General features: G+C 38.4%; 3 protein-coding genes across 4 annotated transcripts; all 3 read right to left on the reverse strand.

The window, feature by feature from the left end:
- Positions 1–127: 127 nt before the first annotated feature.
- Positions 128–3422, reverse strand: LOC143352388 (odorant receptor 13a-like). Of its 2 annotated transcripts, none has more exons than XM_076784827.1 (7): positions 2878–3422; positions 1921–1937; positions 1611–1826; positions 1273–1386; positions 541–696; positions 322–447; positions 128–232 (listed from the first exon to the last, which is right to left on the reverse strand). In XM_076784827.1, the coding sequence occupies exons 1-6, from the start codon at positions 2957–2959 to the stop codon at positions 397–399; spliced, it is 636 nt and encodes a 211-aa protein (XP_076640942.1). In that variant the 5' UTR covers positions 2960–3422; the 3' UTR covers positions 128–232; positions 322–396. The 2 variants fall into 2 exon arrangements, with proteins under 2 accessions (XP_076640942.1, XP_076640940.1); XM_076784825.1 differs by having other exon boundaries at positions 1921–2257; positions 2703–3419.
- Positions 3423–3578: 156 nt separating this feature from the next.
- Positions 3579–13402, reverse strand: LOC143353007 (uncharacterized). The gene is made up of 13 exons (XM_076786101.1): positions 12943–13402; positions 11608–11977; positions 11308–11523; positions 10969–11082; positions 10182–10337; positions 10041–10088; positions 8926–9215; positions 7604–7988; positions 4716–4931; positions 4483–4596; positions 4040–4195; positions 3773–3902; positions 3579–3652 (listed from the first exon to the last, which is right to left on the reverse strand). Exons 1-12 carry the CDS (start codon positions 13197–13199, stop codon positions 3852–3854), a joined length of 2373 nt encoding a protein of 790 aa, XP_076642216.1. The 5' UTR covers positions 13200–13402; the 3' UTR covers positions 3579–3652; positions 3773–3851.
- A 2614-nt stretch (positions 13403–16016) lies between these two features.
- Positions 16017–25775, reverse strand: LOC143352206 (uncharacterized). The gene is made up of 12 exons (XM_076784533.1): positions 25430–25775; positions 24426–24762; positions 23318–23530; positions 23134–23247; positions 21800–21955; positions 21308–21351; positions 20148–20390; positions 19255–19627; positions 18565–18777; positions 17326–17439; positions 16432–16587; positions 16017–16307 (listed from the first exon to the last, which is right to left on the reverse strand). Exons 1-12 carry the CDS (start codon positions 25684–25686, stop codon positions 16257–16259), a joined length of 2271 nt encoding a protein of 756 aa, XP_076640648.1. The 5' UTR covers positions 25687–25775; the 3' UTR covers positions 16017–16256.
- Positions 25776–25889: the final 114 nt, after the last annotated feature.

Consider the following 25889-nt stretch of genomic DNA (forward strand, 5'->3'; position numbering starts at 1 on the left):
GGTTTGAGAATATCTGAAATATCGGTTTCATTTTTATCGCAAAATACAGAGACATAATACGATTTTATTCGAAAGAGATGAGCGCCGTCAGCAAGAAAGCAATTTCAATCATCAGAGGTTAGAATGGTAACTTGAACTTTCAAATGTATTTGAACTTTTCATTTTGACACATTAACATTTGACTAGAGATTAAGCACCTTAATATGTGAAGCAGCTGAAACGAACAGGTGACCTGAAAAATTAAACCAGTTCATACAAGCATGTTCCCCGTTTTTAATTTACGGTACCTCTGATTTGGATTTATACATCAGCTGTGCTCACCTAGTTATGTGTTCGGTATTCTAAAGGTGTTATTTTATAACTGCTAATTCCCTTGTAATTATTCAAGTGTTGTGCTTAAGACATCGCAAGAAATACTGACATGTAAGACGCCGACGCTTTCATAATCTACGGACACAGAAGACGGAAATATTTCAGAAACAAGAAAATTATTCACAATTAACAACCAATACTCACGCAGGCGACATTTAAAAACCTCACCGAGGTAAAGGTGTCCAAACTAAGGGCTGAGAATTTTCCGAAAGTCAACTGGAATCCTTTCTGGGATCTTAAAAGTAAGAGCATAACTTGTCGACTCGTTGAAGGCTGCAAGTCGTACCACGACATTTTGTATGCTGTTTCAACAATCATGTCGTTCTAAAGAATAAAAGATACTTTTATTATAAACATATTTTTTGTTACACGAAATTGTTTAAGAACTTTAAGGTAACCCAAACTTATGAAAATCGGTATTCACCAGGCGTTGCAAAAATGCAGCAGTACTAAAAACGAATATATAGTATGGAACACGTTGTGGAGAAAAAACTGGAGACGTGACGATACATTTTTCGTAGTACATAATTTTATTCATCTAATGTGTTTATATTAGGTCGTCCAAAAAGTATTTTTTCGCAATATACACATGTCGAATATCTGTCCATTAATGTTTTATTAATTCTTAAGCTTCCACTTATTTACCAACGTGATTTGGGTTTTAAAGAACGCATTATGCATTAATCGAAGAAGAAGCAAACTTTTGGGACAACCTAACATTTTTACAACACCATGCTAAATTGAACGTAATTAAATGTCAATGATGGTAACATTTCAAAGAAGAGTTAAATTAAGATAATATTACTTATCAGGGTGTCTAGAAATATTATTACAGTAGATTATCTCCGAAAGTGTTGGAGATATAAACAGTTTTTTATTTAAAAATTCTGAACAACTTACCTTACCGTTGAGGTACTCTCCAGCGAAGCAACATATGAATATTTCTATGCAAATCGCAACGTAGCAAAAAGCAAACTTCACCAGTTCTGAAAAATCGCTTCCATTTTGAACCCCCTGCAGTATGAAAATGTATTTTTAGATAAAACATCATATGTACAAGTTTTGGAATGCCAAGAAAAAGTCAGCTCCATCAAAAAATTCGTTTATTGAATTCTTCAGGGAACTATTAATTAGATTATGCATGGTTCAATTGATTTGACATGATTCCATCAATGAGTACACACGAGCAAATACCTTTTGATTGGCCGCACACAAACGACGAAAACAACATTACTTACTATTACAACAAGATATCCTAGACAGCATAAAACTATTGTGTTCGCCATAAGTTGAGCCAAAGATATGAATGTAAAGAGTTCTTCAATTCGCTCCGCAAACAGGATGAGTTCTTGATGTCTCACAGCAACGAATCGTAAATGCTTCTCGTCTTTAGAAGATGCAATTTTTGTCATTGCGTCGCATAATATTTCAATATGACATCCCATATGAAATATCTAAAATAGACGTACCACAGAAAAATACTTTAAAACCCATATACTCATACAAATCTACTAGCAACAATACAATAAGTGGTCACAATACACTTACCAGCATTAAAAGAAGACCTGTAAGAATACTATACACATACGATATCGACATAAAGCTAATAGTTTGTAGAGCCACCACGAGCTCATAATTTGGCGATTCGACGGTATCGAAAGGCAAATCCATGCTCATAAGAAGACGTCGAGGCATAGTATCGTTAGAATATGGAGCTGCGAGACTAGTAGCTGCATAAAAAACTGTATTCCCCACATACACAATAACAAGTGTCCTCGTTACAACTTGACAAAGGTTCGCTGCATTCGATATCAAATTCTTTGAATCGTCGACAAAATATTTAACACAATCCTCCTCCATAGATGTTAACATGTCGCGCAACACACTGCGAGACATCGTTATTAGAAGACACACAAATGACTGCCTTTAGATACAAAGTGTCTGAATAAACTAACCATATAAGTAGATATTAACAATACTCGGTATGTATTGCCTCACTGTGCACCGAATTTGAGACAATAAAAATGATGCGAATTCTTCAATCCCTCTAAGGGTGAAAATGAACATGATGAATTTGGAACGCGAGATTATTCGAATTTGGCAGAAAAAAATTGCACAAGAATGTTATAGAACGCTCAATTGTCTGGGAGATCCAATTTTTATAAAAACAGGGACGTAAGAACATTGTTGCACCATTCGAGAATTGATAAAATCATTAAAAACAAAAATTTCTTTTTATCTAATTTCTGTTGCTTGAAATCGACTTCGAACAAGTCCACTTTGCATAGAAATCCGCAGGAATGAACAATATCTACTACGGAACAACTTACCCATGATTCATCGACACAACAATTAATTTAACAAGCATTAAAATATACGTGAAAATTACAGCGAGACAGTCAAATAGTTGTGGGAGCTCTTGAGAACGGAAATGCCTAATCACGTACATATACTGATAAAATAGGGGTACAACTGTGAACAAGATCCAAAGGAATTTACGAAAACCTGGAAACGGTGTGCCAGGCCAGACACCAACGATACGAAGTCCATACTTAATCGATTGGCTAATTGTACTTCGAAATCTCATTTCACTTAAAATTTATATCCTCGTGTTACTTCTTAAATTTCACTTCTCGATTCCACAAAGTCCATTATGACCGAACCACGTTTGTCGATAGTACTCTCGGTAGTGTTGCCTGATCTTGTTGCGACAGACTGGAAACTTTGTCGAAAACAATATGGAAAAAGATGGTTGAAGCGCACTCGCACGATCTTCATAAATATTCGAAATAACACCACAATGATTACGGGTTTGTCGAGAACAGAAAAAGACGAGGGAGGATTTGTTTATGCTAAAGTTCTTGCTTGGTGCGCTGACCATCGATTTCCATAAAAAATGCAGCAGCAGCAGACAGGGGACCCACAAGATCATGTTAAATTGATTTACTGAGATGTCGCGTTGGTTTGAAGTTTCGCATCCGGAGGAAAAACTGCTAGACGTAAAAATGTTTTCCTCTAAATTCAATGATAATGATAACGTTATTTTAGTGTAAAGAAAGTTGTGATACTGCATTCATTTCTCCTTCCGACGACTGAGCTAGCAAATCATTTTTTCCAGAGGGACAAGTGTTTGCGAGAAAGCAGTTACTGTAACTACAAAATACAATGTAAGTTGGAGTTTCGAACATTATATTTAATTTTTTCATTTGTATACATTATCATTTGACTAAAGGTAAAGTACCGTAGCGTCTTTAACACGCGCCTGTGGTGAACAGATGGCCTGGAAAAAATTATGTTAGTTCATACAGGCATCTTCTGCTTCTATTTCATTTACGTGTGTGCACATGTCGCATCCGTGATGTTTCTTTCTTATTTATTTTTATATTTTAGTAGTGCTCACCTACACTTCAAGCTGTTAATTCCTTTGTAACGTTTCAATTACAATGCACTACAGATGGAACAATTGCGAAACGTTGCTTTCAAGACATCGCAAGGAATACTGACATGTAAGACGCCGACGCTTTCATAATCTACGAGTATGGAAACCAGCATTATTTACTGAAATTGATTGGAGCTTGTTTTATGAATATCGTGAACTTTATCTGCACAAAAATTGTTCGCAAAGAGTGCCCCTTGCGAGCACATAGATGAAATTTAAAAGTCTTACCCAAGTGAAGGTTTCCAAACTAAGGGCTGAAAATTTGCCAAAAGTTAGACGCAATCCTTTCTGAGATCTCAAAAGTAACAGTATTACTTGTCGACTCATAGAAGGCTGCAAATTGTACCAAGATATTTGGTATGCTGCTTCCACAATCATGTCGTTCTAAAGAACAAAAGAAACTTTAGGTGCCAGATACAGTCGAAAGTGCTTCTTATTTAAGAACACCTTTTAAGAACACATTTCAGACAAAACATAATTTTGTTCATTTAATGTGTTTATACATTGTAACACAATAGATGCAAATTAGAGTTACAGAATCTTGTAATTCAAATGCAATGGCGGAAACATCTCAAGGAGGACGTAGTTTGAATATATAAAAAGCATATATCTTCTTATGGAATTTTTATGGAAATTAACAACGGTGCAGCAAACAGTTCTAAAAAATTTACCTTAACGTTGAGGTACTCTCCAGCAAAGCAATATGTGAATATTTCTATACAAATTGCAAGATAGCAAACGATAAACTTTATCTGTTGGGAAAATTCACTTCCATCCTCTATTGTCTGAAACATAAATGTGTTTTTACACATCAAATATTTTACACATCTCCAATCGCATGGAATATACACGAGCACAGAGTATACCAACAACACATAGCAATACTGTAGAAAACATTACTTACCACTATAACAAGATATCCTAGACAGCATGAGACTATAGTGTTCGATATAAGTTGCCCGAAAGATATGAACGTAAAGAGTTTTTCAATCCGCTCCGAAAACGCGATGAGTTCTTGATGTCTTACAGCAACGAACCGAAATTGTTTCTCGTCTTTAGAAGATGAAATTTTCGACATTGAAAGACATAATATATCGATCTGGCATCCCATGTGAACTATCTAAAGTAGTCGTGCCGTTGTTAAAAAAATTATTCGCACCATAGAAAAATATTTCATGATTAGACTGCGGATTTTATGCATTTATAACAAGAATGAGTAGCTGTAACTTGAGACAGCAGAAATATTTAAAAAATCTAAGAGTATCAATACATTACATTCGACCTACTCAAATTATTAAGGGAAGAAAGACATCGCAGCGTCTGCGCGCAATTATCATTTTGCATAAAAATTGGCAGTCTATTCATGATACAGTCTTTACTCGATATATGTCCCAAATATCTAGCCTGTAAAAGTCCCAGAACTATCCCCACTGCCGCGGTGTATGCTCCGTGGGAAGCCCCAAAACGCGAGTATCCTCGGTCGCCGAGGAGTCTAAACATAATACGGGTTGGGTATATCGGTATGAGACCAGGAGACCACTACTAATCCAATAACAAATTCTTTATTTTCGAGGCACGGACCCGCACGGACAAACACGGACCTGCACGGACCCGCACGGACCTGCACGGACAGGCACGGATCTGCACGGACCCGCACGGACAGACACGGACCTGCATGGACCTGCACGGACAGGCACGGACAGTCACGGATCTGCACGGATCCGCACGGACCTGCACAGACAGGCACGGAGCTGCACGGACAGGCACGGACTGCACGGACCCGCACGGACAGACACGGACCTGCATGGACCTGCACGGACAGGCACGGATCTGCACGGATCCGCACGGACCTGCACAGACAGGCACGGAGCTGCACGGACAGGCACGGACCCGCACGGACAGACACGGACCTGCATGGACCTGCACGGACAGGCACGGACTTGCACGGACAGGCACGGACCTGCACGAACCCGCACGGACAGACACGGACCTGCATGGACCTGCACGGACAGGCACGGACCTGCACGGACTGCACGGACCCGCACGGACAGACACGGACCTGCACGGACAGGCACGGACCTGCACGGACAGGCACGGATCTGCACGGACCCGCACGGACAGACACGGACCTGCATGGACCCGCACGGACAGACACGGACCTGCATGGACCTGCATGGACCTGCACGGACAGGCACGGACAGTCACGGATCTGCACGGATCCGCACGGACCTGCACAGACAGGCACGGAGCTGCACGGACAGGCACGGACCCGCACGGACAGACACGGACCTGCATGGACCTGCACGGACAGGCACGGACTTGCACGGACAGGCACGGACCTGCACGAACCCGCACGGACAGACACGGACCTGCATGGACCTGCACGGACAGGCACGGACCTGCACGGACAGGCACGGATCTGCACGGATCCGCACGGACCTGCACGGACCTGCACGGACCCGCACGGACAGACACGGACCTGCATGGACCTGCACGGACAGGCACGGAGCTGCACGGACCTGCATGGACAGACACGGACCTGCACGTTCCGTCCGTTGAACGAACCAGCACCGACCAACATTATTGTTGGAATAGCTGAGCCGTGAAGCGCACGAGAATAGAGAAGCGTGATCAAGCGATCGGAAAATGTCAAAGACCACGCGTGAGCGATTAGCGGTAGCCTGTTTATACTGTCCGGGGCCATCGGCTGCGGAAGGAGTAAGGAGTGGGATTTTTGAAATTACACAGGACGAGGCAGCGCCGAGCGCTGGTTAGCGCGCGAGGGCAATGACAGATGCCCTGACGGCCGGCGCTGCGCGGGAGACAAAGGACGAGAGGTAACGGATTAGATATTTGGAATATGGGAAACGATGGCCCGCGCCACAAGTATTACGCCAGACGTAAACAGATGGTTTACATCTGTGGTCGTTCACCCGATCCCGGTGTCGGGCTTGAACAGCTGAGCTATAGGTCGACGCTATTGTCGACGCCAGGACGCGGTCGCAACGCGGCAGTTTTTATATATGGATTGCTGGGAAGAAGTTTATAACAACCATATAAGAACTGTGGCGGCCCGAAATAGGTTGCTCTGAAGATCTTGAGCAAGTGTAAATTGACCTTTAATACTACCGTCACCGACACTGATAGTGTTTATACTACCGATAGTAGTATAAACATTTACCATCGAGGTACGGACACACTGTGGGTTGAAACGGGAAAAACGCGGACGACTATTTTCGAAGTCATTTTTTAGCTGAAATTAATACAAACTTGTGATTTTATAGATTTTGATGTGCAGAATTCGAATTAATAATCAGACTTGACCTGATTCGAAACATATAAAAGTTATAACATTAAATTTGTCTTTGAAAGCGTTAATTATGAATTTAACAAGACTTATTATTCCAGCTCATAATTGTCCTTGACCAAACCCGTATTTTGGACATACATCGTGTAGACATGTATGTGTACTCTCTTCGGCAGCCGAGGCCACTCGAGCTTCACAGTACTTTTCTACGTTCGGCAGTGTATCAAAAAATAGCATCTTCCAGTCGATAATTATTGTCCTTGGCCAGACTCCTGTTTTAGACATACATCGTGTAGACACTGTATAGGACTATGCCACTGCCCCCCAAAAAATAACGTAACATTTCCCATACTAATTTTGTATTAACTAAACTAGTAATAATATGACCAGTAAAGCAACAAATTGATTAAAGCACGGCCCAAAAATGTATGATAATGTTAATATAGTTTTTTCTTTTTTCTAGTTAAAATCAGAAGACAACTTACCATCATCAAAAGGAGAGCACTAAAAATGCTGTACGCGTACGAAGTCATCAATATGCTAATAATTTGTAGCATCACCACCAGTTCGTAATTAGGGGACTCGATGGTGTCGAAAGGCAAGTCCATGTTCAAAAGAAGACGACGAGGTATAGTATCGTTAGAATGTGGAGCTGCGAGAGTGGTAGCTGCGTAAAAACCTGCGGACGCCACGTAGATGATAATAACTGTTCTCGATACACTTTGCGATAGGTCCGCTGCATTCGATATCAAATTCTTTGAATCGTCGACAGAATATTTAACAGAATCTTCCTCCATAGACGTTAAAATGTCGCGTAACACACTGTGAGACATCGTTATTAAAGTCACCAGCCGTCCAGGATGAAACCAACTGTCCCATTGATTTCAATCGTAAACGACTGCTTCTAGATACAAAGTGTCCGAATAAACTAACCATATAAGTAGATATTAGCAATACTTGGTATGTATTGCCTCATTGTGCACCGAATTCGAGACAATGAAAAATATGCGACCTCTTCGATCCCTCTAAAGGCGAAGATGAACATGATGAATTTGGAACGTGAGATTATTCGAATTTGACAGAAAAGAATTGCACAAGACAAAGTAGAATTTCATAGAGCTCTCAACTCTCTGCGACTTTTCTTACCAAGTTGGCCATATGTCTAAAAATTGAAAATGCATTCTGGTTTTTGAACTGTATATTTTATAACCAGAATTCGATTTTCAGTCTGCTTGAGAAGGTGTTGGATGCTGATGAAATAAATATTTTGAATATAGCACGAATTGAATGAGCAACCAAAAGTTTTTATTTGCACTGCCATGGACCTGACAAATCATTCGTTGGGAGTTTTATTTAGAAAAGTTATGCTTTGTTTGACTGTACTGTTATAAAATTACTTGTATAGGTTCCTAATAGATTGCTGTACTATGCAAATTTAGCTATAACAGACAATGGTTGCTTTCGCAAACTCGACGTAAGTAGAACGGTCAAAGAAATAATAAAAAGAAGTGTCAGACATTCACAAAAATGCAAGAGTGGCAACATGAGGGTAAACATAATAAAATTTCGCCAAACAAATTTTGCTGTTATCTGTAATAAATAGACTGCGGACGTCATGCGATTATAGCAAAAATGAATTGGTTAAATACAAAACCGTGAAGGTTTCAGAAGAACTTCAGAACATTGTTACACCATTTGATACTTGCTAGAATAATTAAGAGCAAAGTTGCTTGCAATCGACTTCGAACATTTTCACTTTGCATGGAAATCCGCAGTAATGAACAATGCCTGCTACGAAATGACTTACCCACGATTCAACGACACAACAGTTAACTTAAGAAACAGCAAAAAATACGTGAAAATCAAAGTGAAGCAGTCAAACAGTTTTGGGAGCCCTTCGGAATAGAAGTGTGTGATCACGTACATGTACTGGTAAAATAGGGATATGGCCGTACACGTCATCCAAAAGAATTTATTGTAAACCGGCAATTTAGCACTAGGCAAAGCACCAACGATATGAAGGCCATACTTAATGGATTCACTGACTGTACTCCGAAATATCATTTCGCAGAAAATTGATGTCACGGTTTTTATCTCTTAAATTCCACTATTCCCTTATTCTGCAAAGGGCATTCTGATCTCCACGTTTATCAAGAGCACAATCGATAGCGTTTCCTGAACTTCGAACGACAGACTGAAAACTTTAATGCGAAGAGAGAAGCTTGCAAAAGCAATTTTCCGTTTGTTGCGCCACAAGCATAATCTGCATGAATATTCTAAATAATTACGGGTTTCCCTGGAACAGGAGAATACGAAGGAAAAATTTGTTGTAGTCGAAGTTTCTGCTTGCCGGTATTGATCAGCGATTTCCATAAAACATGCAGGCACCGACGACACACGTTAGGCAAGATCATGTTAAATTGATGTGATTCGAAATCGAATTGAAGTTTCGTATTCCAAGAAAAATATTGTAGGCATATAAATCTTTTCTTCGACCTCCTATGAAATTGTAGCGTCATTATAGTTCAAGAAAAGTATAGATATCGGTTTCATTCTCCTAGCGGAGTACGAACATAGAAAATGATATTGTTCCGAAGAGATTAGTGTTAGCAAGAAAAATGTTAACATTACTACAACGTGTGATATAAATTGAATTTTCAAACATCATTATATTTAAACAATACACTAACATTTGACTGGAGATTAAGCACCTTATTATGTGAAGCACACACCTGTAACGAACAGGTGACCTGAAAAAGGTATATCAGTTCATACAAACATGTTCCCCGATTTTTAATTTATGGTGCTGCCTCCGATTTGGATTTGTATTTCAGCTGTGCTCACCTACTTAGGTGTTCTGTATTCTAAAGGTGTTATTTTAGAACTGCTAATTCCCTTGTAATTATTCAAGTGTTGCGCTTAAGACATCGCAAGAAATACTGACATGTAAGACGCCGACGCTTTCATAATCTACGAAAACAGAAGACACAAGTACTTGAGAAATAAGAAAATGATTGACAATTAACGACCAATACTGACACAGACGAAATATAAAAACCTCACCGAGGTGAAGGTGTCCAAACTAAGGGCTGAGAATTTTCCGAAAGTCAACTGTAATCCTTTCTGAGATCTTAAAAGTAAGAGTATAACTTGTCGACTCGTTGAAGGCTGCAAGTTGTACCAAGATATTTGATATGCTGTTTCAACAATCATGTCGTTCTAAAGGATAAAAGATACTTATATTATAAACATATTTCTTGGTTCACAAAACTGTTTAAGAACTGGAAGATAATCCAAACTTATGAAAATCGGTATTTACCAGGCATTGCAAAAATGCAGCAGTACTAAAAACGAATATGTTGCATGGAACACGTTGTGAACAAAAAACTGGAGACATGACAATACATTTTTCGTAGTACATAATTTTATTCATCTAATGTGATTAGATTAGGTCGTCCAAAAAGTATTTTTTCGCAATATACAAGTGTTTAATGTCTGTTCATTATTGTTTTATTAAGTCCCAAGCTTTCTCTTATATATCAACGTGATTCGGCTTTTAAAGAACGCATTACGCATTAATCGAAAAGGATACAAACTTTTGGGACAACCTAACATTTTTACAACACCATACTAAATTAAAATTAATTAAAAGTCAATGGTGATAACATCTCAAAGAAGAGTAAATTAAGATAATACTACTGCCTAGTTCGGAGATAATCTACTGTAATAAGTACTGTAATAGTGTCTAGGAGTATTATTACAGTAGATAGTTCAGTACAGTAGTACAGTAGATAGATTATTACAATAGATATAAACAGTTTTTGTTATTAAAAAATTCTGAACAACGTACCTTGACGTTGAGGTATTCTCCAGCGAAGCAACATATGAATATTTCCATGCAAATCGCAACATAGGAAAAAGCAAACTTCACCAGTAAAGCAAACTCGCTTCCAGTTCGCAACCCCTGCAGTATGAATATGTTTTTTTACATAAAATACCATATTTACAAGTTTTGAAATGCCAAGAAAAGAATCAGCTCCATCAAAAAATTCGTTTATTGATTTCTTCAGGAAACTATTAATTAGATTATGCATGGTTCAATTGATTCGTCATGATTCCAACAATTAGTACACAGGAGCAAATACCTTTTGACTGGCCACACACAAACCACGGAAACAACATTACTTACTATTACAACAAGATATCCTAGACAGCATAAAACTATTGTGTTCGACATAAGTTGAGCCAAAGATATGAATGTAAAGAGTTCTTCAATTCGCTCCGCAAACAGGATGAGTTCTTGATGTCTCACAGCAACGAATCGTAAATGCTTCTCGTCTTTAGAAGATGCAATTTTTGTCATTGCGTCGCATAATATGTCAATGTGACATCCCGTATGAAGTACCTAAAGTACAACAACACTGTGGTAACAATACAATAGATGGTCACATAACATAATTTTCACGTAATTAAAGTCATTTATACTCACCAGCATTAAAAAAAGAGCAGTAAAAGTACTATACGCATACGATGTCGCCATACAGCTAATAAATTGTAGGGTCACCACGAGCTCATAATTTGGAGAATCGACGGTATCGAAAGGCAAATCCATGTTCAGAAGGAGACGACGAGGTATAGATTCGTTAGAATGTTGAGCTGTGAGAGTAGTAACTGCATAAAAAACTGTGTTCACCGCAAAGACAATGATAATTGTCCTCGTTACAAGTTGACAAAGATCCGCTGCATTCGATATCAATTTCTTTGAATCGTCGACAGAATATTTAACACAATCTTCCTCCATAGATGTTAAAATGTCGCGTAACACACTGCGAGACATCGTTATTAAAGCCACCAGTCGTCTAGAATGAAACCAACTGTCCCATTGGTTTCAATCATAAATTACTGCTTTTAAATACAAAGTGTCTGAAGAAACTAACCATATAAGCAGATATTAGCAATAGTTGTTATTTATTGCCTCATTGTGCACCGAATTTGAGACAATGAAAAAGATGCGACTTCTTCGATCCCTCTAAGGGTGACAATGGACATAATGAATTGGAACGTGAGATTATTCGAATTTGGCGTAAAAGAATTGCACAAGAATGTTACAGAACGCACGATTTTCTGCGAGCTTCAATTTTTATAAAAACACGTTTTGCCTAAAAAATGCAAATGCATTTTGCTTTTTAATGGAACAGCATATTTTATTACTATACATCGATTCTACGGGAAGTCTGCTTGAGATAACAACTCTGCTTGAATTACGAAGTTGATAAAATACATATTTTGAAGATGGGACGAGAAACTCAATGATGGAGATAGCAAAGATTGCTAGAAACAAAGACAACGAGATACAAATGACAACTGTGAACAACCAAAAGTTGACATATGTGCTGCAATGGAGCTGAAAAGCCAATTCATTAGCAATTTTGTTTAGAAAAGTTCTGCTTGTACCTAATAGATTACTGTACTATGAAAATTTAACTATAACATAATTAGATACAACAAGAAATAGTACAAGAAACTTTGAACATACACAAATGCAAGAGTGGCGTGATAATAAAATTTCACTGAAATATTTACTGTCATCTGTAATAAATAGACTAGGGATGTTATGCATTTATAAGAAAAATGAATTGGTGAAATATAAAACTGAAGTCTTAATAGAGACGTAAGAACATTGTTGCACCATTCGACTTGATAAAATCATTAAAAACAAAACTTTCTTTTTATCTAATTTCTGTTGCTTGAAATCGACTTCGAACATGTTCATTTTGCATAGAACTCCGCAGTAATAAACAATACCCACTGAGGAACAACTTACCCATGATTCACCGACACGACAACTAATTTAACAAGCATTAAAATATACAAGATAATTACAACGAAACAGTCAAACAGTTGTGGGAGCCTTTCAGAATGGAAATGCCTAATCACGTACATATACTGATAAACTAGGGGTATAACCGTGAACAAGATCCAAAGGAATTTACGAAAACCTGGAAACGGTGTGCCAGGCCAGGCACCAACGATACGAAGTCCATACTTAATCGACTGGCTAATTGTACTTCGAAATCTCATTTCACTTAAAATTTATATCCTCGTTTTACTTCTTAAATTTCACTTCTCGATTCCACAAAGTCCATTATGACCGAACCACGTTTGTCGATAGTACACTTGGTAGTGTTGCCTGATCTTGTTGCGACAGACTGGAAACTTTGTCGAAAACAATATGGAAAAAGATGGTTGAAGCGCACTCGCACGATCTTCATAAATATTCGAAATAACACCACAATGATTACGGGTTTGTCGAGAACAGAAAAAGACGAGGGAGGATTTGTTTATGCTAAAGTTCTTGTTTGGTGCGCTGACCATCGATTTCCATAAAAAATGCAGCAGCAGCAGACAGGAGACCCACAACATCATGTTAAATTGATTTACTGAGATGTAGCGTTGATTTGAAGTTTCGCATCCGAAGGAAAAACTGCTAGACGTAAAAATGTTTTCCTCTAAATTCAATGATAATGATAGCGTTATTATAGTGTAAAGAAAGTTGTGATACTGCTTTCATTTCTCCTTCCGACGACTGAGCTAGCAAATCATTTTTTTCCAGAGGGACAAGTGTTTGCGAGAAAGCAGTTACTGTAACTACAAAATACAATGTAAGTTGGAGTTTCGAACATTATATTTAATTTTTTCATTTGTATACATTATCATTTGACTAAAGGTAAAGTACCGTAGCGTCTTTAACACGCGCCTGTGGTGAACAGATGGCCTGCAAAAAATTATGTTAGTTCATGAAGCATCTTTTGTTTTTATTTCATTTACGTGTGTGAGCATGTTTCATTGATGATGTTTCTTTCTTATTTCTTAGACTTTCGCCATCACTTATAATACGATTTCTTAATCGTGACATCGTGGCCAGACTCTCGTGAGCAGCTAAATGGGCACTGACACAACATAGAAGCAAGCTAAGTGACTCCAGACAGAGTAAAAACGGAAGCCGCGTGTTTACTCGTCTGTGGCATCGCACGAACGGTATGGCGTCGCGGTATAACACGTCCGTGGCATCGCAAGAACGGCATTGCGTTCCAAGATGACACGTCTGTGACCTTACACAAACAGTATCAGCATCGCGACATAACACGTCCGTGGGAGCGAAGCGGCTATAAGCGGAATAAGCTGCTACATTGTGCACGGCTGACTTTGACAGGGAATGATTGCACTGTAAACTTCGCGTAAGTTGCGCGCGACAAAAACAGTAGAGCTAGCAAACCTACACGAAAAGTGGCAAGTTAGCGCATTAAGTATCCTATGACAACTCTATAATCTTTTAAAGATTGCAGATCAACGATAAAGCACATCTTAATACATTTTTTAATGATAACAGCGATTTACAAATTATCACGAATAACGTAATTAAATAATTTCCTCTATTATGTACTATTACGTGCAGGAAAATGATTAAATTCCTCTTCGGGATAATGTTGGTCCGTGTAGGTCCGTGCAGGTCCGTGCAGTACAAGTGTGAACGGTTCCATTTAAAATGCATGTTTCAGTGTTTTGTCGTGTCGGTCCGTGCCGTATAGTGTAAATTGACCTTATCTCTTTATTTTCTCGTGAACTAGGAAGCTAGTAAAGTCTACACACTAACGATGCGCTTACACATATAAAATCGATCGATTCAAAAATAATTGTTTCGATCGAATTTGCTCTGATCCATGCTAAATGGTACCAGCTAAACAACTCACCCACGATACATCCACGTGACACCTAATTTGACGATTAGCAGATTGTAGGCGACAGTAAGACTCAAGCAGTCGAACAGATTCGAAATGCAATAAAAAAAACCACGTAGATACACTGGCGAATTAGCAATGGAACCGTCGTACAACCGGAAACGGCGTACCCGGCCAAAGAGTAACAACGTGAAGTCCCAACTGAATCGATTTGTTATCTGCACTCCGGAACGTTTCGCGCAACGTGTCGATTCCTATTTTCTCAGCTTTCGCTTTTCTTCGGTTCCTCAAGGTCAATTATGATCGACCTTTTGTCGGCGGCGCGCTGGGCAGCGCTTGTTCAACTTCCTACGGTAGACTGGGAACTGTTTTGAAAATAATGTGAAAAAGAGCACGCGGATGCCACGCTTCTACCATTTGATGCGCGCACGCATGACCTTCATGAATATTCGAAATAATACTGCAATGATTACGGGTTTGTACCAGACGAGGGGGGATTTGTTGTTTGTGGTAGTTTCTGGTTTACTGCGCTGACGAACGATTTCCATGAAACAGGGAGACTACAATTGATGCGGTCAGAGTTGATACATTGAAGACTCGAATTCGAGGAAAAAATACTTCTGGAGATAAAAATCTATGTGTCCAAGGTCTATGAACTGTCGCGCGAAGGTTAAAGAGAAGCTGAAACATTGGTTTCTTTCCTGTTGCAGAAAAGAAACAAAACTCATATCGTCCATGAACATGGATTTATTCAAAAAGGATGAGGATCGCGAGGGAACAGCTGGCAACGCTTCAAAGCACCATGTAAGTTGAATTTTTAAAGATTATATTTATATCTCAGCGACTGACTATGGTACGTTAACATACGAATTGTGTGAACATGGGAAACAAAAGTGTCGAGTGATAACATAAATTTTTAATATCATTTTATGAATCACAATTGTTCAAAATTGTCGACTATAAATCGTTTTCCTTTAATCACATGCTTGGCTGCATTTGCAATGAGTCACAATTAAACGGTCAAAATTTGAGGATGAGTATATTTGCAACCAAACGAATTTATGCTACATGTCAATAAATAACAAAGCAGTGAACGTGACGCTGTCTTACAAAAATGACAAGATGGGACTTACTTAGATGGTGTGCAATTTTTATTATAATATTAATTGATATTAATTATATGAAAGAAATATATAATAATATTAAAGAAACTGGTTAAATCAATTCGAACAAACAGATGCAGTGTTTGACGAATGGTATTTATTTCCAAAAAAAAACTCTAAAAATGCACACTAGGTTATGTGCATTATAGTGTTCTAAATGTTCTATCTGGATTTGCTAATTTCTTTCTAGTTTCTAAATTATGGTACACTACGTATGGAAAGTATATGACGTACGTTTAAGAGATCGCAAGTAGGATTGACATGTATGACGCCGATGCTTTCATGATCTACGGAACATAGAGAACAAAATCAAATTGTTAAGAACAATTCGTGGTCAGTTTACAAATGTTACAAATTTTATCGCTACTAAATGGTACTACTATTGTTGCAAATAAATTGCGAAGAACTTACACTGGTAAAGCTATCCAAACTAAGGTTTGAAAATTTTCCAAAAGTTAGCGGTAATCCTCTTTGAGACTTTAGGATTAAAAGTGCTAATTGCCGACTGATATTAGGTCGCAGCTCGTACCATGATACTTGGTATGCTGCGTCGACTATCATCTGACTCTGACAAACAAACGAAAATATAATTTTAAAGAAACATTAACGAATCGTGATAGAAAGCAAATCCGTCTGTATTTGTTTAAAAACAATGTATGCCTCTTCGAACATTCATATTTTAACATAAAATTTGAGGAACCACTTGTTTCCTACTAGTTGAAAAATTGCTTATTTACTAGGTTATTTAGCTTAAGTTAGTGCAAGAGCAATGGCCAATTTGAAATTGTATAACTTAGTTCAAACTTAATTTTATTAAACGAAATAAGAATTATTGCGATCGAATAGATTAAGGGATAAATAAGCTTCGAAATGGTATACAGGGTGTCCCAAAAATGTTGTACTTCCTTGAAAAGGGTTATTCCCAAGGTCATTCGAAGTAACTTTTTCCTTTACGAAAATGTTCTCCGCAGTTTCGTTCAAGAGTTATTAACGAAAAACACGGACCAATCAGAGCGACTGGGCGGCAGGTCGCGCTAAGCGTGGCGTTGGCATTGGCCGAGCCGGAAGTCATCCGCTATAGTCGCGTTCTGATTGGTCCGTGTTTTTCGTTAATAACTCTTGAACGAAACTGCGGAGAACATTTTCGTAAAGGAAAAAGTTACTTCAAATCATCTGAGGAATCTTTATACAACAAGTAGTATCGCTAAGAAGATTTATCAGAACAATCATTTGTGAAACACGGGCAAAAAGAATTTGGCCATCATTCTTGCACCGAGCTTGGTGTAATTTATCAAATTGAATTACTTTAATGTTGAGGTACTCTCCGGCGAAGCAGTAAATGAATATTTCCAAACAAATGGCAGCGTAGGCGGAGAAAAATTTGAACAGCAGGGGAAGTCCGTTTCCTGTTTCTAATGCCTGAAATACAAAATCGTTCTGGTGCAGACACGTATCGCGTGCACATATGTACAAGTCGCTCCCGGTACTCGTTGAAACACTTCGTGGGTGGAGGGAGGGGGAGGATAGTGGTATACATATACACGTATATATGTACTAAAAGATTAACGGAGAGCTCATTGTTAGTTCCAGTGGAACTGTTTGTCGGAGGCCTTTAGGACAATCCTATAAAATGAGTTTGCTCGCAGTGTCGCGAAAGTTTAACTATTGTATCCTATTAGGTTCTGGAAAAAATTCGCATGGATTAACGCTGGAACTGCCGTGCACTAAAAGTAACTAGTTCGAGTTTTAAAAATAACTAGACTGCAGTTACTCAGGCTTCGCACGGTTTTCATTGGACGCTCAAACGAGTAAACTTTCGTACAGCAGTTGTAACGTGAAATCGGTGTGTTTGTAAAATAAAAATCATCTCTAATAGAAACACCACATTAATCTTTTCGAACACCCAACACTCGCGATTTCATCTTCAAATTTTAATATGTTATTAAAACTTCTTTCTCGCATTGAAATTATCCCTTTGCACTCTGGAAGTTTGTAAACACCTGTTAAATGTCGCCTCGGGCTCGACATAGGAGTGCAAAGGGATAACACGGTGGCTGCTATCTTACCCATATTTGGCTGACAGAATCATTTCCCGAGAATTCAAAATTCAATAGAGTGTGCTTTTGCTTACGGTTGGTCAAATGCAAGAGGATTGAGAAGGTAATTAACATCATAAGTTTTAACTTCTCAGTTTCTATTTTAAGAAATAAATTGCTGTTTGTCTTCAACGTGTTAACCCTCGGACTTCTGCGAGTTCCAGGCCGGGGTTATTTCTGACCCAAGCCGATATTTCAGTTTTCTTTCGATATAAGGCGATGACTCGGGACCGGCTTTCGTCCTGTTTCGGATGGACAAGAAGAAGAGGGAACAGCGATTTTCTTATTTGGAAATAAGAAGCGTTATACCGGAAAAAAATGTGCATATTGGCGGTCAATCGAGCTTATCTCCACCGCGGTGGGTCACGAATGACTCCGGCATACGGAAGGTTAAAGCATACCAATATCACACAGTGTGTACACAAATTACAAGATCGTCGTCACTCACTGTTATAGCAAGAAATCCGAGACAGCATGTGACTAGAGTGTTCGACAGAAGTTGGCAGAAGGATATGTATGTAAAGAGCTGTTCAATTTTCTCCGTGAATAGGATAACCTGCTGATGTCCGACAGCAACGAATCGCAATTGTCCTGTCTCTTCGGCAGACACGTGTGCCAGTACATCGCACAATATGTCAATGACACAGCCTACGTGGAGTATCTAAAAATAGCGACATCATTATATTTCTAATTATATTTGTGAGTCTGAACACAAAGGAATTTATATTAGCAAGTATTCTCATGGAAGTTAGAACGTTTATTAAAAATTCCAAGTTTCGTGCGAAAAACACTGACACAAGCTTTAATGTACCAGTTAACCTTGTAAATATTACAAAAGGAATAACAGTAATACTGATTTAATATCGTCGCATCCATTGAACAGTATTTGTGACAATGATCGATTGGTGAACAAATTAAATATAACAAAATCCCTGTTACAGCAAAATTTCCCCATTTTATACAAGCTCTATTCAAACTAAAACTTTTCTTCATCTGTCCTCATTGATGAAAAGGATTCTTTAAAAGAAAAGGTTCTTTTAAATAGAACCTATTAAGAAGTTCCGTAATTTTGTTCAATCTCTGCTTGAAATACTTAACAAATAAAAATCATTGTTAAATAAACATGTCGCAAGCTTACCATCATTAAGAGCAACGTACTGAACAGCCCAAACGTGTACGCAGTCGCCGTCAGATGAATAACTTGCGCAGCGATCACGATCTCGTAAGTCGGAGATCCGTTAATGTCGAATGGCAGATCCATGCTAATGACAAGCAGCTCATCCGTCGAGTTGTTGGATCGTGGAATCGCGAGAATGGTAGCCGAGTGACAACTCACAGCAGTCAGAAAGAAGAAACCGAGTGTGCTCGTTAAACGATGCGAAAGGTTCGCTGTTTTCGAGATCGCATTGTTTGCATCGACAACGGCATACTTCGCACAATCTTCCTCCATGGTCGATAAAATTTCGCATAGCACGCTACGAGATATCGTTATTAAAGCAACCTCCAGTCTCCTTCAACTGAGAATTACATTGATACGTAAACCCAGAAATGGGGCGGAACCCATTAGCCTAATGGTTCTATCGTAAACGATTGCTTTTAGGGGCAGAATTACCAACACCCGAAAAATACCACTTTCAAATTAGCGCGAAACCTCCGCAGGAAATTTATTTGTTGTTTGCATTTCTTCAAAGAACCAAACTCCTTAGGTTAACGAAGTTATGACTGTTTATTATACCGTCATTGCAGAAACCTAACTACCGTAACAATGATTCTTTGAGCAAGAAAAAGACTATGCGTTTACAATCCTGGGCTGATCGTATGATCTTTATGCAAAATAAAAATGTTGTTCATCGGTTGCAAGCCAATTAAAATTTTGTTTCACTGTAACCAGGAATCTTCTTGTTTTTTTTTTTATCAAATTAACAGCAGAATAGTTATACATCGCACACTCCACAAGATTTTTTTTCCTTTCTGAACGATGCTTCTTCATCCAACATTTTCGTCCGTAGTAACCAGGATCATTCGACTTACCCGTGGTTCGTCCAAACAATAACTAATTTAACCATCGTCATAGTGTACGGCAGAGCAAAGCACAAACAGTTCACCATATCCATGAGTCCGTCGGCTGTGAAATGCGTGATCACATACTTGTACTGATAAATTTGGCACAGAGTCGTAGACAACACCCAAAAAAATTTCCGCAAACCCGGAAACGGCGTGCCCGGCCAAATCCCAACGAAATGAAGTCCATATTTAACAGGCTGACTCACTGTGCTTCGACGCATGTTTTCAAAATTCGATTGTCTTTATTCGACTAGATTGTTTCTTTCTTTGCTGATCCCCCAAGGTCCATTAAACTATGGCAATGTTGCGTGGATCAGTCTCTCACAATCAACAATGACACCAACTTTCTATGATCGAGGCTTCCTCGGTAACGTTCGTTGCACATTCGCATGATACGCATGAATATTTAAAATAATGCCACACTGATCACGAGCACGCCGAGAACGAACAAAAATGGGGGAAGATTCGCTGAAGTTCTAGTTGTATCTTCCCTGCATCGACGAACGATTTTCGTAAAAAATGCAGGAACTGAGCGGCACGAGTGGAAACGTCATTTGAAATTTATTTGGCCAGATGTCGCGTTCGAGTTGCGTTCAGAATGTGGAGAAAAAAAACTTCTCGAAGTAAAAATGATTTCTTCGAAGGCTCATGAAATCGTAACGTCGCTGAAATCCAAGGAAAATTGAAGTGTCATTCCCTTCGGACAGAACACAGTTTGAAGATAGTGTTGTTCGAAAAACATGAACGGTAACACGCTGAGGGTCTGTAAACGCTAGATACAAAAACAGGATAGGGTAAGGGACCCAATTACTGTGGGGGCTGCCAGTTACTGTGCCTATATTAATTATACACATTTTTAAGGCATAATGAATATTAAAAAAGAGATATTAAATTTTTTTCATTAAAATATGGAAATGTGTATAATTAATATAGGCACAGTAATTGGGTCCTTTACCCTAACCAAATTCTGTCGGTAGAATGTGGTTGGCACTTACCCTCAGGAAAACAAACACGCATTACAGAATTATATACATCTATTTCATTTAAGATAACATGTGGATTTAACGTAAATATTGAATTTATTACACCCTATGTATACAATATGTGCGAGGTTTCTATTTCAAGACATCGCGAGAAGCACCGATATGTACGATGCTGAAGCCTTCATGATCTACAAATATAAGAATATGAGATTACTTGTACTATCAAGACACATTGGTGAAAATAAATTACAAAAATTTAATTTTTAATGGGATAGAAAAAAGGACTTTAGGGGGTAAAATTCGGACGGTACGGGGGAGACTATTAACTAATGCAATGATTCGTCTATACGAAATGCAAATACTTCACGTTGTGAGAATCATTAAAAACTATTTATGAGTAATAATATTCAAAGCAGGGGATTTACTAAAAATTTGAACACTATAGTCCTCTCTCGCAAAGCGACAATATACTCAAAGAACAGTGTACTAATTCCGTTAAAAAGAAATGTATCTGCAATTATTAACTGCACCGATGAGTTTATGGATAAACCGATCCATGAAAAAATAGGCGTTAACAATTTGGCATAATCTAATTGTCGAGAATAACAGACACTATAAAAAATAGAAAAATCTTACGGAGGTGAAGCTCTCCAGATTCATCATCGAAAACTTCCCAAATGTTAGCGGCAGTCCCTTCTGAGCTCTTAGTATCAACAACACTAATTGCCGACTGACATTCGGGTGTAAGTTGTACCATGGCATATCGTATGCTGTTTTAGCGATCATTTTGCTCTGGAAGTACAGAGAATATTCGATAACGACGTATGGACAGACGTTACACACTCAACTGTGTAACATTTGGAAAATGTGCGCTGAAGTTAACGTACACGAACAGAGGATATGTTCGTGCAGAAGTGACACATTATTAAATTGACATCTGATTGGCATTAATTTGTAAAGACGGCTAACTTCAATGGGAGACACCATTGTTCCAACATTTAAAATTCACTTCAAACAATCCTTTATTTTTTGTGAAGATAAGAATACTCGAATAATTCTTCATGCTTGACTTGAAAATAAAAAACAAAAACGCATTTTTCTGGTAAATCATGCTTTTCTCCTAAACGCATTTTTCTGGTAAATCATGCTTTTCTCCTTTAGCATAAAAGCAAATGCAACGTATTGGATAAGGGACCCGATTACTGTGGAGGTACCAATCACTGTGCCTATATTAATTATACTTATTTTTAAGGCATAATGCATACCAAGAAAGAAATATTGAATCTTTTAAATTAAAATAATGCATTACATATCTCTTTTTTAGTGTAGAAATTATATTATAAATTTTGTAGTATTAAGTATAATTAATATAGGTAATTGGTACTCCCACAGTAATTGGGTCCCTTACCCTACTCGAAAGAAGTGATTTTCTAATGTATGTTTTACCTCTGATAAAATGTGTTTGATAAATATTATAAAAATGAGGATGGTGACGTTTTGTTGTGCAAAATAGCAAATGTACTATTGAACGATGCTCGCTTTCGTTAAAAGTAAGATATATTTTATGTTCGGCATAAAAATTTCTACGGAGTTATGGGCTAACTCGATATACATATTTATTGCACATTTTGCTCCAGGCATATTTACAGACAATGATGTTAGTGACGTAATAAAACATGAGGGGATTTAAGGAGAGGTTCGAGTGCAGCGATCAATAAGGGATAACATGGCGTGAAAAAGCAGAGTACTCTCGTTTAGACGTATACTGAGCTGACTATCTGGAACCGAAGTCGTGTCTCGACTAAACTTTAAACATTTCCGAAATTCTAGATTATTTTCGAGCACGATAAATACTTGGAAGATATTATAGCAACGCGACGAGTTGAAACTGTTGCGCAATTTAGCACTTCCGTATTCTACCTAATTTATTATTTACGATACATCTAATGAAATTATTTTCGTGCAATAACCTTAATGTCGAGGAATTCTCCAACGAAGCAATAGATGAACGCTTCTAAGCAGATTACATAGTAGAAGAGAATACATTTCATTAACATAGGAAGTGCGTTCTCCGCGCTCAATGACTGGAACAAAAAGTGATTTCCGTATTAAGTACAACTCATACTTGCATAAGTAAACAATTATGATACTTACAATTACAATAAGATAACCCACGCAACACGTAATGAAAGTATTCGATATAAGCTGGCTGAGAGCGATGTACGTGAACAATTGCTCTATTTTCTCCACGAACATAGTGATTTCTTGCTGCCTGCTGATAAAGAATCGCACTTGCTCTTTGTCTGTCACAGACGATTCCGTCATTCTGCTGCACAGTATATCGACGTGACACCCTACGTGAAGAGTCTGTAAAGTAATGTATAAACCATACATTAAATAAACAAAACACACCGCGTAATTATCTCGTCTATCTGTATGCCAGTATGAGGAATGTCTTGCGACACCTGCAGTCTTACTCAAAGTACCTATCACGCTAAATTTGTATAATTTTGCAAAGTAATCAAACAGTGTTGGGCACGGAATAGTGTCCAAGGTCGTTTGAAGGTCATGCTATAATTAGTCTAGAAAATCTTTTCGCACGTTCCAATACTTACAGATAACTTCTACTCCATTAAATTGAGATTAATTAAATGTAAGAGGTCCATATGACTTTAAAATCCCAAAAGGAAAATGTGTTGTCAGGACTCCATTTATTCCCTACAATTTTTATTACAATAGGCGCCGCAGTGAAGAACCTCGTTCAAAAATTGTCATGAAATTATTTGTCTCATTTCAATAATTATGAAAGAAGGAAGCTCGCTAGTTCTAGTGTTAACACAGGGCGGTCCAAGCGTCACTGGATCGTCCAAAATTCGAATAACCTTTGAAATGATCAAAATGTAATTTTTGGGAATTAATTGTGAAAAAATTCACGAGTGAGCATCGAGTCAAAATAATCGAATTTTATCTACAAGCTGAAAGGGATGGAAAATAAAAGGGTTGTTCCATTTTAAAATGGTTTAACTTCGCACTCCTTTGTCGAGTGTGACTCGACATTTAACAGGTGTTCACAAAATTCCGGAGTGCAAAAGGTTAACGATGTTTGTGCGTTCCTGTTTATTCTTGGAAATAATACCATCGACTCCAAAGAAAACCGAGCGCAACGTTAATCAACAGGTTCGTCGCGAGAGATCATGTCAAAGGATCCGGGTTGAATCCAAACAGCCCCGAGGATTACATGCACGCAAACGTTTAGACTCACCACCATCAAAAGGAGACAGGTGAAAGTGCCATAGGTGATCGCAGATGTTGCCAGATGAAGGAACTGCGCGGTTACCACGAGCTCGTAAACAGGAGACTCGTTCGTGTCGAAGGGCAGGTCCATTTTGAAAAGGAGCTCTCGCGTCGTCGAATTGCTACGTTGTTGATACTCCAGCGTGCCGACTATGTAAAAAACGGCGGAGACCAAGTACGAAGAAGTGATCATGCTCGTTAAACGAAACGAAAGCATCGACGTTTTCGGTATGAAATTATTCGTATCGATCGCGGCGTATTTCTCGCAGTCTTCTTTCATTGTTGACAAAATTTCGCGCAGCAAACTGCGAGACATCGAGAGCGTACCGTTGTGTCAGTCTACTTCAGCTGAGAGTCGTGCTTAGAGATACGTGAAACGAAACGTATGCGAATAATTGGGACAACTAGACTGCGATCCTTTATGCGAATTCTGATTTTATTATACGCGTCAAAAGTAAGGAGAGACATCTTTGAAATTAGAATTATCGAGATTGCAAAGATGCATTAAAAGGAATTTATTCAATAAATTGTGACTGGTTTTTAAACCTTAGCACTCGAATGACGACCGTACAGCGCCACACTAAAATTGCTGTATCATTATTTAACATATTTTTTGCATTTAAATTTGTTTGTATTTAATAAATCACTAAACATTTCACAACACGAAAAAAAAGTATATAGAAGGAAAATATTCTAAGTCGGAAGAAATGTTTCATTTTGGAGTTGAAATAGCTTCGAGTGCAAAGGGTTAAAATCGACACGTAATAAAAATCGTAACGAACACAATATATCAAGAAAGTCTCAGTTCTTATATCTTTTTTTTTTTTCATCACTGTCAAAGTTACGAAAGGCAAAAAAGGCGTACATTTTAGGTCTCCTTTATTACCTCCAAAAACCCAATACCTCGAGAGAGAGAAAAAAAGAACAGGCAATTTCGTGCACAATAAAGGTAATCTCTATCGAGAAGCTTACCCTTGGTTCATCCAAGAGACAATTAATTTAATGCACACTAAAGTGAACGGCATAGAGATACTTAGGCTGTCAATTAGTATCATAAGACTTTCAGTTTTATAGCGTCTAATTATGTATTCGTATTGGTAAGTTTGTAATAAAACCATGAAGAATATCCAGAAAACTTTGTGCACACCCGGGAACGGTGTGCCGGGCCAAACGCCGGCGAAATGAAGGCCAAATTTCACGGATTTGCTAACCGTATTGGGCGATGCCATTTCCGAGCAATAATTTTTCACTTGTACTTTTTTTTCATCTGTTTTCCTAATTTGCGGCTCTTCTTGAACTAGCCATTACTTTCGAAAGTTTGCGTTCGTCAGCGTCGCGCTCAGCAGTGTCTCGTGGACACCCTGCGATCACTGGGGAAAAGTTTCTCGAAAACTATGCGAACGGAGAAGCCCGCGACAGCGGTTCGCGAACT

Source organism: Halictus rubicundus, chromosome 3 (genome assembly GCF_050948215.1).
Source record: "Halictus rubicundus isolate RS-2024b chromosome 3, iyHalRubi1_principal, whole genome shotgun sequence".
Taxonomy (NCBI): Eukaryota; Metazoa; Arthropoda; class Insecta; order Hymenoptera; family Halictidae; genus Halictus; species Halictus rubicundus.